The sequence below is a fragment of the Podarcis tiliguerta genome, assembly GCF_965153285.1.
Source record: "Podarcis tiliguerta genome assembly, chromosome: 7".
Classification (NCBI taxonomy): domain Eukaryota; kingdom Metazoa; phylum Chordata; class Lepidosauria; order Squamata; family Lacertidae; genus Podarcis; species Podarcis tiliguerta.
In genome coordinates this window covers 58,360,144-58,374,445 of record NC_139540.1, presented here as the reverse complement: position 1 = coordinate 58,374,445, position 14,302 = coordinate 58,360,144, and the positions used below count along the sequence as shown (strand labels likewise).

The 14,302-nt window shown below is 39.6% G+C and overlaps 1 protein-coding gene and 1 long non-coding RNA gene across 3 annotated transcripts in view; both read left to right on the top strand.

Annotated features, from left to right (window-relative positions):
• Positions 1 to 14,302, top strand: part of LOC310681724 — a 122,865-nt gene that overhangs the window by 52,117 nt on the left and 56,446 nt on the right. The window lies entirely within an intron of this gene.
• RNF144B (ring finger protein 144B) overlaps positions 1 to 14,302 on the top strand; it is a 71,726-nt gene that overhangs the window by 978 nt on the left and 56,446 nt on the right. The window contains exons 2-3 of one of the 2 annotated variants that reach the window (XM_083449614.1): positions 364 to 483; positions 2,340 to 2,437. Coding sequence is in view for 1 of the 2 variants with exons in the window: in XM_083449611.1 (XP_083305737.1) it covers positions 2,453 to 2,468 (16 nt within the window). In the remaining variant the exon portion in view is untranslated. Of the gene's footprint in view, positions 1 to 363; positions 484 to 2,339; positions 2,469 to 14,302 lie in introns of both variants that reach the window. The other variant, XM_083449611.1, reaches the window with a different exon arrangement.

The window sequence follows — 14,302 nt, the reverse complement described above, 5'->3', positions numbered from 1 at the left end:
TAGGTTACAGACTCCGCTAACCCAGAAATAGTACCTTGGGTTAAGAACTTTGCTTCAGGATGAGAACAGAAATTGTGCTCTGGCAGCACGGCAGCAGCAGGAGGCCCCACTAGCTAAAGTGGTTCTTCAGGTTAAAAACAGTTTCAGGTTAAGAACAGACCTCCGGAATGAATTAAGTACTTAACCCGAGGTACCACTATAAATGGAGTCTCGAGGAGAGATGGGAGCACAAGAGAGAAAACAGGGTAGAATAGATATAGTATATGGGTAAGTTATTGGGTGAATGAAAGGCAATGCACCTGTGTGCAATGTATGTCACTGAGTGTGTCTGATCTACTTGGGCACATGTGCTTTTGTTTACAGGTATCAAAATGATGCAGTCTTCAATATCCCTGCCTTCGAAAGTAGAATTAGATGGAAGATTCTACAATATGTACAGATGCATGAAATATCCTCAGCAGAATTGTAGGAAGTCTGTAAGAGGTACTGTGGGCTAGTGGTCATGTTAAAAACCATGTTAGTAATTCTTTGTAATATTTATTATTTAAATAATAAAACCTATGAAACTTGGCTCCATTCACACTGTAGTCTGATACCTACTTTCTAGGATTAAGTCCCTCTGAACTACACACCTCTGAATAGGATTGTGCTGTTAGAAACAGTTATTATTTCCATTCATGGTGAATTATGTCTTACAGAGAACAACAGAGATACATTTCTCATTGTTGGAATAAATGTGTTTTGTTTCTGTTGACATCCACTAAGTTTATAGAAATGTAATTAAAAATAAATATTACTACTAACTATTGATGGATCAAGCACACACTAGCGAAAATTCCACTGACCTCCAGCTCCTTCTTCCAGTCCAAAGTGCAAAATACACATCAAGATGGGTTTGTAAAAAACTAAACTGAAATCTGAAACTGAACTATTCCAGATAGAGGCTGCTGTTATCTTGAATGCCAGCATGCAACTCTTTAAATGGAGCTCTGCCTAAGTAACAAGGGCAGTTGATAGTGATTAGGTACTGTGGAATAAAAAGCTAAGCTAATAATTATGTTATCACATCTTCAAAGACTGAGGAGTATTGTGATGAAACAAAAGTTTAAAATCACGATACAAAGACTTAATATATTGTTACATTGCTGGTTTCACATAATAAGACACAAGTCTAGTTCAGTGATAGCTACAAAACATAAGAATGAGCCTGAACAATCTTTGTGTTTGCACACTCCCCCCTTGTCCCTTCCACATGTAAGGGGAAGATCTGGAAGCCTTTGCTTTGGAATTAACCACAGTTTTCCATTATGCCTAAGCTTTGAGAACTGCTTTGTTCTAATGGTTCATTGACGAGCCAGGGTATCAAATAATGGATTGCTGTTGCATCTAAAAACGTTAGAATGGTATTTATTTCATTGACTTTGATGGATCGGAAATGCTAACCTCTCTTCCAGGCTAGATTCATACAATGGCATCAGTCTTCATAGCATTTTGAAGTTAATTATGTATTTGTATGGTGTATGAATTAAACAAAAAAGTGGCTGGCTTCTTTTATGTTAAAGTTCCTGCAAGCTTTATGCTCTTAATTCTGGGAAAGTTGCCTGTAAAAAATATGTAAACATTTATTTGTATCAAATCACCTGTGAATTGAAAACAATACTATTCCTCTGTAAGTCTGGTTATATTTATAAACTACAGACAAAGAATATTTCAGATTTGTTTATTTTATTTCAGAACAGATATAACTATGTTTTACAGGTCCATTCTGTTTTTCTGTGCAGTTCTTATGAGTACCCATATATTAAATATTTGTTGGATATATATTAAATGCAGTGAGTACACAGGATTCCTTTCTTTTGAGGTTGAGCTTCCTTATTCCACACCCCAACACACAGTAGCTGTGGCAGTCCTTAAGAGACAGACTCTTTCTAACACTCTACTCCTGAAATGCAGAATGAATTTGCCTTTTGTAGGAAGAGGAGGAGGAGGAGGTGGTGCCTTCTGACACAAACTGCCTGTATCAATTGCAGCGAGCAGACCGTTACAGTTGTAAAACCCCTCTTCAGACTAGGCCAGTTGCTGGAGGAGCAATTGCACTATTCACTACCCAAACCAAATATATGTGGCAAAGAAATCCCAGTAATAGGTTGCCTAAGACTCCTGAGGTATGCAGATTCTGAACTGCAGCTCCTTTGGAAAATATAGAAGGGTGATAAGTTAGGGTGAAAGGGAGTATAGAAGGCAAACAAGAGTTTAAAAAGGACTATGTAGTTGCAGAAAGAGATTTTTTGAGACGTTACCTGAAGCTGTCATTGGTTTCTTTATCTGCTGCATGGAAGAAATGGCTGCATTTCTGAAAGAAGAAGCAAGCTGTAACCAGTGAAAAGAAATCCTGGACTGCTTGCAACTCTATTAACTGCCAAAGCACAGGAGAAAGGTGAGATTCCCCTCTATGCATCTGGACAATGGTAAATATTAGGCTTTTTCCTATATATTGTCATTCATACTGTGGATTTAATCTTCTGTCTCCTGAACATTTCTGCCTGCAAGTTTCCTTCTGCAAACCATCAGCTTTATACCATTATGGCGAGGCATTGCTTTCATACTTGTGGTGATGAGATGTGTGTGTGTGTTAGTTCAACTCTGCATGTTGGGCATGATGCCTTCTAGAGAATCAGTTACTCTTTTACCACAGTTTTCTTGAAGCAGCTACACCCATTAACATAGCATTGCCAGTCTGCAAACACAGTAAAAACTTGTGGTTCAGTTGAAGTTAGGGAAAATTTGCCATTGAGTTAAAGAGATCCAGAAAGTTGTTCATGCAGCCCTAATCAGGACATCACGGATCTCCACAAGTTAAATACATTTTGGAACATTTTCCAGACCAAGCCATCTCCTTGCAAAATATTATCATACCCTAACATCTGACAAAGTAAATGCATACTGTACATTAGTCTTAAATCAGGTTTGTAGTGGGGAAACAAATGACTTCTCTGGAGTGTAGTGGCATGTAAGATAATAGTTTCCAAATTTATATTTTGTTGTAGCATGCAAAAATACATGTTCCCGTTTAGCTGTTTATTTTTGTTATGTAGTTCTTGGGTCACACATTTTCAGAATTGTGGAGAAGTTTTCATTTTCATCAGAACTGTTGAGACAAGAATGTTGGTTTCATCGTGGCTAACAGAATGAGATCAGGAATTCTGCACTCAAATCTTGCTCTGCCAAGAACTTGTCTTAGGCAAGCCACTCTTTCTCATCCTAATATTACAGGATTGTTGTAAGGATTAAACTAGATTTATTTCTTATTTATTTGAAGCATTTTTGCACCTCTTCAGTGAAAAATGCACTCAGAGCAGTTTACAGAGAGAAGTAATATGGCAGTCCCTGCCTTCAGGTTCAAAATCTAGACGACAATACAAAAGGAAAACTGATGGGGAGGGAGAAGGAAAAAAGCAATTTTGTGCACTATTCATTGGTTACAAAGGTTTAAAGACCAGGTGAAATGGAGACAGTTTAAGGAGAGGAGCAATCAAAAGGTTGCTGGTTGCTCAGCAGGTACACTGGCGGGACTCTGCTTCCCTTCTCTTTGTCCATTCTAGAAATGGAGAGTATGACTGTTGATTCTTCTTGATCTCCCAGCAGCTTGATGGTGGTATCCTTCTGGGTCAAATGTATGAGTTGGGTATTGGGGGTATTGCATTGCAATGACTCCATGTCAACATGATGGCTGGCTCCAGAAGGCAGTTCATGAAACATTACTTGGCTCCATGGGTTCTCCAGTAAAGTTCTGTTCAATTAATTGGACTTTGCTGTATTTTTATTGATAGGCAGATCTTCTGGTATATCTGGTAGGTTGTTCTCTAGGCTTCCTATGCTAAAATAGCATCCCCACTCCCTGTATTCATTTGGGTTCCTGCTTTTTGGCTTCTATTCTGTTCACGGCTTTCAATCCAAGCTTCATTCGTGTTCCCTTTGCTATTATTCAACTGGGTATTTTTATATTCTTTATTTTTATGTGCAAAATTGAGGCTATTTCCTGTTATTTTTAAAAGGAAGTAATTGAATCGCATGATATGTTTAACAGTCCCACGATACATTTTAACAGTCATTAACAAAAATCCAGTTTTCCACTGCCATTAACAATATTCTTGTTGTGTGGTTGATAAGATGCTAATTTCTTCAGGAAATACAGGATCTGTGGCAAACACAGGCATTGTTCCCTGCAGTTCATAGGGCAAGGTTTTCTCTAATCTCACTGAACCTCTACTTTTGTCCTTATTCTGCTTTATTTATTTTTCAAGGCTCCTATACTTGCCAAATATTTAACTATCCAGGCTAACTATGGAAGGTATCAAATCCTTTTCCATCTAAAAGAAACAAAGTGAGAATATTTTTCTTTTTGCTATCAAGAGGATATTTAAAGTCCACTGTGGTAAAATTTTGGTCAGGTCAATGACTATTCTCTAATTTTCCTAATTTATTCTTTATTTGTACTGGGTTTACCAGACAAGTCAACACAATCATATGAACGTCCACATGGTGGTGTTGTGTCAGGAAGGAGATCACATATACTTTGGTTCACATGCTTGGTCAGCACAACACAAATGTGAATGAATGAATTGTTTATTGTGGTCACAGGCAAATAAAATTTGGTATGGAAAGAAAACATATAGCTCATTAAAACAATTAAAAACAGACAAATACAAACACACGTTTCTCTCTCTCTCTCTGAAGCCAATAGAAACTTTTCCTAATCTGCACTGAAGTCAGAAATTGTTTTTCCAACCCTCTCAGTAACACTGGAGGAAACATCCCTTAAACAGAATGACACAAAATTAGGACATATTTCCAGGGGAGTTCGGAGTAGAGGGAGAATTAACCTCTCTCACTACACAGGCTACAGTACAGCATAACATGGTCAACAGGTTCTGCTCCAGCTCCACAAATACAACCTGTCAAGAACTGAAATCTTGCTCACTTAACAGTGCAGAATGTAGCAGATTAAAATAAGCAAGGATAAATGCTCTCCTATTTGAATGATGATTATATAGTTTAGGGGTTTGCTAAACAGTAATGAAATGCAGAGTTTGTTACTGTGAAGATGTAAGACGATTAATTGCTGAACAACAAAAAAAACCTGGGCCTCCTTTGACCTATAATTGCAGCAAAATTGAGGAGAGAAGCCCAGCCTAAATATCTTCTTCCCATTGACTAATGAAAGAGTATGAGAGTATGAAAGAATATGCTTTGCAGCAACTGAAAAGCATAAATATAACCACCATTTCAGGACATGATCTCAACAATTCAGCTGACTGAATACACACATCCAAATAAATAGCTGTGTTCCCCACACAAGATAGTAAACCCAGTATCTCCTGGAGGAAAGCAGACGGAACTCTTTCCACTTGGGAGTTTAACCCTGAAATCCAAATGGGAATGCTGTAAGTTGGGTCATGGACTTAGATCATAGGCTTGAATAACAGGAGATAAAGGGACACTTTGCATAAGGAAGAACCCTGAAATAACATGCCAGCTAGAACTTCACAATGTGACTGTGATGCTCTTACCATGTGCAGCAGAAGGGTTTTTCCCAGCAACTTCACTGGGAAGGGCAACATTTGAACCAATCTTCTTTCTTGGAGGAAGTAAGCTGTGCCTTTACCAGCAGCTTGACCAGAAGAAATTTAATAGGTGATTCCCCCCCTCTTCATGGACATAAACAAGGGAAATAGATTCTCCAATGAAGTCCTTGCATATTACACAATAGGTAAAAGTACTGCAGTAGAGCCAATTAAAAGGATGGCAACTCTGTTGTCTTGAAATAAAGGGATTAGGAAGTAAATCTCCTAGTCAGCTTGGTGGATGCAAAACACTCAGTGAACAACTGAGGAGACCTATGGATGTGGCTGGTATTGAAGGAACATCCATTATTTTCAATGACAGTGTATGCTGAAATGATATTCTCACAACATGTCAACTCCTAGGCTTAGCATACCAGCTGTAAGATGGAGTTGCAAATATACAAAACACCTGGCCAGATTCACGTTGTAGTCGGCATGCTATATGAAGCCCAGAGTCTGTACATGTGAATTTAACCAGCCCGACATAAAATAAGGAATACTGGAAACTCATGGATCCCCATATTTCCTTGTTTTGAGGCGGCCCACATTAGTGAAACCACAACATATTTTCCTCTTGGAATTCCTGACACTCCTTGAGTCTACTGGAATTAATCAAACAGATCAGATTTTTGTGGCATGGCAGCTTTTTCTGACCTTATTAAAAACCCATGTTAATTCCATCCATGTCATTTCAGTTTTAAAGGCATGTAGCCTGCGTTAACTAGGATCTTATCTGTGCAGATCATATGCCAAAAGGGCTTGGAATTTTCCTTCAGCAAAAAGGGCCTTGTGTTATTATTATTGCAACTTTTAATCCTCATTTGAAGGTCCACAAAAAGTACATCTGTATTACAGCGTAATCCTATACATGTTCACTCAGAAGTCAGCCCCATTAATGTAACTGGCGCTTAATTGTGTATAGTAAATTTATAGCCTGAGTTAAACTTCCATCACACTTGCTAGTCCTTTTCTGGTGACACGATAGTGTGCTAACATGCCAGGAGGGGTGGATGGGAGTTGAGTGCACTAACATCATCCCCTGTTGTCTTTCTGCTACTTTCAAACTTGTGGAGGGAGTGGGGAGCCTCATGTGCTCATTTGAGATTTTGGGGTTTTCAGGGTTTAAAATGAATGGGTAGCAGGTAGAGAAAGCCCCCAGCTTCACAAGATCTGTGAGTTAGAGGTCGAATGCAAAGACAATGGCATGTGGGTGGCATGAAGTGTGCTAGCCCCTCTCACAGGTTAACTCAACACATTACTCCAAGACTTGAAGAGAAATTTAGTGTTGAGAGATTGCTGGGGCATGCATGACCTGAGTCGGGGGCGGGGCGCAGCGGTCTACATACAGGGAAAAAATGCTTTAAATAAGTCAGAAATTAAATCATTATAAGAAAAGAAAAAAACCCTATGCAAAAACACTCTAGAAACGTTTTGTGCTCTCTGGCACCATCTGGTGTTCCATGTTTATAATGTATTCAAGTCGCTGTTTTTTTGACTAAAGTAGCTGAGTCCAGGGTCTGCAAGCAAAGGTCTAGCATATTTGCAAAAGGATTTACAGTGTAACCCCACAAGTAATATATATAGGTAGTATACCTCCTGCCAAATACCTTCACGATTGCTCCTTTGAGTTTGATTGATGACACCACAGAAAGTTGGACTCTGGAAGTCCCAGTCCCTATTATATCACCAAATGTTCTGTTCCCTGGGAGTTCCACTCTGGAAGATATGATCCAGGAAACAGAAGTCATGTGTTTCTGAATCTGGACCTTGCCCATCATTCCATGGCAGAGGATGTTTGCGGATTCTCCTTTTAGATATTTGCCAGAAAAGCAAAATCTAGATGTACATTACTTGTGTATCTTAAAGAATCATAATGTGAATAAAAGCCAAATTGATTTGGTCTTACTCTAAAAGCCCTTGCTTCCACTTTCTGCAACACATTAATCATACTGGATACTAAAACGATGCTCTTACTCTGGTTTTCAACAATTTTATGTTTATTTTATTCATTTATTCCAAAATATACTGCAATAAAGCGAATTCCGCAAACAGAAGAAATACAGCTTTACATAAGAAATACAGAAGCAATATAATACTTGGGTCTTCAAAACAGAAATATTTTAGTGTCCGTTTAGAAATGAACAGCTTTATATAATCTCTGATTTTGCTAATCTAGGAAATAACTCTATTTCACCCAGCGACTTCAGAAGGCGAAGGAAAATGTACATTTAAATAGCAAGTTCTACAGAAACAGCCTGGCATATTTTCAAAAGGGTACAGTGTTACACAAAGATGCAACTGTGAAAGTAGCAAGCTTTCAGACCACTTACTGCAGTTCTCATTTCAAGGAATGGAAAAGTAAACATTAAGCAAAGAAGGTTAAATCTGTATCTAGAATAGCATAATAAACAAAATTTAAGATTGTTGGGTGGCCCATTGCTGTTGTGAATATATTTATGATTGTATAATGGCTAATTTTGCTTGCTTAGCACCTTTTCCCAGTCCCTGCACTGATAACCCAAACAAGCGAATACCATTGTCAGTGTATTAAAAAGAGATTTTGGTCTTGTAAAGCAGTTTTAAGAATGCAAATGGCAGTGCAGTACAATACGGAAAGCAGTCAACTGATCATGTATGTCTCAATTCCTCTTCTAATTGGCAGACTTTGGTACTTTTGCATCCCCTTCTAGTGAATGGAGTTTCCCCCACTGCTCTTCTGGGCTGTTTGGCTCCACATAGAATCAATATGCAGAAAGGGAAGGGAATCCCATAATTCAGCAGGACAATGCACTTGCTACCATTTGTCCATGGAACATCCTTGCCCTTTATTGGTGCAAACAGTTTGGATGGCAGTTAGAATACTTTTCATAAATCCTGTCAGGTATGTTTGAATGACTACACACACACCTGGCAGTTGGCAATATACGGTACCATAGATAACTGCCATGGTTGTGGGCAAATATATACACAACTACAAAAGCCTATGGCAATGGATTTTTTAATCTCATGGATCATCCCTAAAACACATTTCCATTCCCCAAAACAAAAACAATCTGTTAATTTATTGTTACTTGGATATAGGCAAACTGTTCTGAGTAGATTTAGATTTAGTAGATTCCATGATTTAGGTTTAGTTATACCTGCTTTGTTGGTCTTATAGAATATATTGGTTAAGTCTGTGCTATGAACTAATAGACTCTGAACACTAGAGGGATTATTTGTATTATAATACAGCAACAGTGACATCTTAATGCTTGAGCTTGTTTACAACTACTCAGTGCTTTTTTTCTAAAACAAAATGTTTAGGGGCACTCTCATTTTCCTACTCATATTGAAATACTGCCCCTCAATGAGGCCAAACTTAGATTCACAAAATGTTTAGTGATATGCGTCCCCCCAGAAAAAAGCACTGCAACTACTTAAAACACTGTAATCCTATGCACAGTAGAACCAAGGCCGACTGAACTCAATGGGACTTATGGCACAGTAAGCAATTATAGAATTGTAATGAATCCTTTTGCAAAACAAACAAACAAACAAACAAACCCCATACCAATTTAGTAAAGAATTCAGTGAAGATACAATTCACTGCTTGTATTGAAATATAGCAAACATTTCCTCTCTAACCCAGAGAGTTATTCATTAACCCAGTGGTTCTCAAATTGTTTCTCTGATCCACACTTTCAGTATAAAAATGTGCTCATGCAACACCAGTTTTTTTTGCTGAGAAGAAATACATTGTAAAACAAAAATAAGAAACTCCCAGCAGTGCTTGATTTATAACACAGAACACAACTACTTTATTATATGGTCATGTGACATCCAGAAAGTGTAAAACAATGCAGCTGCATAAGAACATGTATCATTACCTAAATATAATTATAAACAAGCCTCTTAAGTATGCATACAAAGTCAATGAGCGGTGCGTCCTTGCAGCTCTTGCTCTCATTTTGAAAAGGTATCTATCCATATTCTGCAAATAAAAGAAAAGAAAAATGCTATGCTATGCTACACTTAAATGTTTAAATGTTTCTTTATTGTCCTTGAATCTTCCCGCACACTTGCCACCCTCTCCTGATACACCAGTGTTGTATGCCACACCCTTTGAGAACCATTGCTAGAAGCAAATACATTTAGGGAGAACAGAAACCTGCTGTTAGATATTCTAGTTCAATCGAGCTAATCCAGGACTTCTATGCCATCTCCTGCTTGCTGTGGGTTCCAAGTTTCCTTTGTATCACAGGGTGTGTTCATATTACCTACCACCTTTGAGTAGAGTGAGGTTTTTCCAGTGCATTTCACACCTCGCCCTACCCCACCCATATGTTCATGGCTTGATTGGTGTTAAATTCGTTTCTGCTTGTGTTCGTACCAGGGGGCATTGACAGGCCAGAGATGACTTTACCTTGCATGGCATGGGAGTGGGACTCATCCTGGCTAACCCTGAAACCTGTCGCTAGCTCTCAAAACAAGTCGTTGGGATGGTTTTCTCTTTCGTGTGGAGTTTCTGCTATAGACAGAGGCCTACCTTGCCTAATGGATGGGTGGCTGCAATTGCAAGCGCATCGCTAGGACCTTGGGACCCTGTAATTACATTCTGCTGATGGTTCCATGTTAAATTAATGAACCTGCTGTGCACAAATTATTTATCATGCATTAGTTAATGAGCTGTCTCCCTATAAAGAGAGAGAAAGAGACGTCCTCACCTCTCTGCGGGTCCCACAGGAGGGTAAACAGAAATGAACTGCTCCTGCTCCAGCCCCATTACTTTCATACACAGAGAGAAGCTTGCTCTCCTTCCACTCATGCCCAAACCTGCAGGAAGGATGTGTATAAGTCCAATTTGCTCACTAATCTTATAATCTCATAATCAGAAACACGAGAAAAATAGAAAGCAGATACAGAGACCATAACACATTTCTTTTTTACCTGGGGTTCTAATCCTGAGGGCATGTCATGGTTCTTTCTTCTGGCTTTGTTTGATTTGCTTCTACTGTCCTCAGCCACATTCATGGATAGAGTGCTGTGATTTAAGGATGCAGCCCTAATCTTGTTTACCTGAGAGTAAGCCCCATCAAACTCAGTAGAACTTATGTTTTGAGTAGTGATGGTTAGGAATTGCTTTGTAACACAGGTGCCAATCAAAGTGCAGCACCTGGAGCATGTAAATCTCAGCAGTGCAACAGATGTGTTCAAAGAGAATCCTCCTGGCAGATTGCCAGTAATACTTGAAGAATTTGTTGGGGGGGGCGGGGAGAGAAAAAGAAACCTACTATTATACCTACCAGCAAGAGTGCAAAGGTTAAAGGAGTTGCATGGAGTTTCACAAGATCAGCATAAAATCCTCAAAAGGTATTTAGAATAATGTATGTTTGTGTGAGGACTAAACAATTCGGTTACAGGTCCGTGACTTTGCCTATACAGTGGTACCTTGGGTTAAGTACTTAATTCGTTCTGGAGGTCTGTTCTTAACCTGAAACTGTTCTTAACCTGAAGCTCCACTTTAGCTAATGGGGTCTCCTGCTGCTGCTGCGCGGCCGGAGCACGATTTCTGTTCTCATCCTGAAGCAAAGTTCTTAACCCGAGGTACTATTTCTGGGTTAGCGGAGTCTGTATCCTGAAGCGTATGTAACCTGAAGCATATGTAACCCAAGGTACCACTGTAGTAGAGATGATTCATACTTGGATGCTATTCTCCTCTCCAAAGTCATCTGGTTGCAGGAAGTACAGTATGTGTTGTCATATTAGTGGGGTAGGAGAGCTGAAAAAAAATTCACATCTGGCAACCAATGAGCCCCTTTGGTTTCAGATAGCACATGGGTAGACGAGTCTAAAAAGCCAGGGACACAAATTTTCATGGCCCTCTAGTGGCTATGGTTGCTCATTTACTAGAAGTAATGTATTTAAGCATTAGCTCTGGAAGCGTATACTCAATTCTGACCAAACTAAGCCTAGAGCAAAAGCCTCCTAAAGCAAAAGGGTCTGCATTTTCTCTAATGTGTTCTGTGACTTAATTATGCATTGTGCAAAGAAATACATTTGCTTTTCTGTTCAGAATCCTTTTTTTATAGTAAATTGCACTTGATTGATTTTAAGTTCTAGTATTATGACTGTATGAAAATTTCATTGCACCAATCACAATTTTATAAGATTACCATGCCTTCCCTCAGCCATCTTAAAAAAGAAAAGGCTGGACCTTGTCCTGAAAGCCAATATTATAAATATTTATTTTATTGCATAAAGTTAATACACTTTTGTCAAACACTTCAAAGTGGTTTACAAAGAGAAAATATAAATAAATAAAATAATATAAAAACTGGTAAGGAAAGCAGAGGCCCTTGCTGGCTCTTAATAATGGGAACCACAGTTTCCATTCATCACCCCCCCCCGAACATTTTTCTTTTATCTGTTTGACTACATTTATATTCCTCCTTCCAGGAGCTCAGGACAGCTTTTACACTGCCTCCCCTTTATTTTTATTTCCAGTGCAACCCTGTAAGGTAGGTGAGGCTGAGAGACAGCAATGTCTGGTCTATGCTCAGTGAGCTTCATGGCAGAGTGACGATTTGAACTCAAGTCTTCCTGGCTCTCTCATAACATAACTTTTCTTAAAATAACTGAGCAGTAGTATTTTCCATTTATTTGGAATAACACCTTTGCAGCATTAATGGACACCAGGCAAAACACAATGCAATTTGCTTAAACCAGTTCACAGCAGCTACAAAGTTCCCTCAAATGCAACAGTCACATCTCAAAAAGTTTTTCAGGCATCCTTTTAGCAGGCAATAATGTGTTTGATCTTGTTCTTGTTTGCCAGGCTTCTTTGTTAAACCTGTTTGAGTAGTTCCCCAAACCCCTCCCCCCGGCCCAGCAACAATTAGTTGTCTGTTTATTAAAACAAATCTAGTTTTGCAAATTACAAGGAACTTTCCTAGGATTATAGAACTAGAATGATAAAACTCTACGAGTCCACCTTATGTTTATGACTGGAATAGATTAAGCATAACAGGAGAAATGCTTAAATATATTTAATTTGTATACTGAATTATAAAAGGAAGACACCTTTGCTATGTTTTATGAGAAAATCCACAACCCACCATGGCCACAGACGTGAAGAGACTCAAATCCTTGTGTTGTTGTTGTTATTTACATAATATGGGCGAGTCACTACCTTTCATCCTCACCTATTTCACAGGGTTATTGAGGAGATTAATGTGTGCCATCTTAAACTACTTAGAGAAAATGTTAGTGTGATTGGGAGGCAGGTGGCGCTGCGGTCTAAACCACTGAGCCTCTTGGGCTTGCCAATCAGAAGGTCGGTGGTTTGAATCTGTGCAATGGGGTGAGCTCCTGTTGCTCTGCCCCAGCTACTGCCAACCTAGCAGTTCAAAAGCACGCCAGTGCAAGTAGATAAATAGATACCGCTGCGGCGGAAAGGTAAATGGCGTTTCCGTGCGCTCTGGTTTCTGTCACGGTGTTCCGTTGTGCCAGAAGCAGTTTAGTCATGCTAGCCACATGACCCGGAAAGCTGTCTGTGGACAAACGCTGGCTTCCTCAGCCTGAAAGTGAGATGAGCGCCGCAACCCCATAGTTGCCTTTGACTGGTCCAGGGGTCCTTTACCTTTACCTCTTTAGTGTGATTGCTGATCCTGTAGTTCTTTCAGTACTTGCTTCCAACACTGCTTGCACAGGTACTGATTTATAATCCACATTATAGCACCAGTCATGTCCACATGCCTCTTGGTAGATCTGCACATGACAGCATAGTGGGGTCATGCATTCATCTTCTCAAAGCATCTGCACATACCCACTCAGTGTGTTCATACAGTGAAAAATGATCGGGGCTATATATACATTTCATACATCTTCCTACTAGAAGTTCTTTTTCTATGTGGGAAAAATGTTATGTTTTGAAGCGCCCCTGTGTCTTAACAGAAGCTTTCAGATGGAAAACGCTGACATGTAACTAGTACTGACTGCCAAGAAATTACTCACAAGTAAGATTTTGGCATTGTGGGTTGCGATTCCTTCCTGGACTTTGAAATGCAAGGGGTGGTGGTGATTGCATAAATGACATTTAAAGGAATTGGCTTATATCTGAAGAAAAACAACACCCCCAACCAAATCAAGTTATCTATCTCTTTTTTTGTGACCAAATACAAGCACATAACACAGCAGTATGTGTTGAAGAAGTTAGAAATTTTCTCAGTGCGCCCCTCCCACACTGCCCAGTGTACAGTTGAGACAATGGGGCTGTGGCTTCTGAAACCCTCCCCTGCTTCAGACCAGTGTATATGGTGCAGGAGGGCCTGGTCTGGCCTACTCATGCTTGGCTTGCCTGACCAGGACTCCAGTGGGCATGGCACACCTGCCAAGAGACCCGGAAAAAATGGAACATCCTGGTTTTTTTGCTTGAGATCATGGCAGCCATTTTGGGTGCCACAATATCACATGTTCTCATGCCATGCTCTCATTTTTTGTGTTTTTTCTGGACTGCAATCTCATGCAGCTCCCCAAAACATGTGTTTTTTTGACACTGCAGAAGATTGCGCCCTGTAAAAGAAATGCTTGGGGGGGGTGCACGAGAGAGTGCTGTGAGTCATGTGACTTGCCTGGGAGCACTTCCCTGAAGATGCATGTCCTGGTTTTCGATCGGAAAAAGTAGGACAGTATGGCAT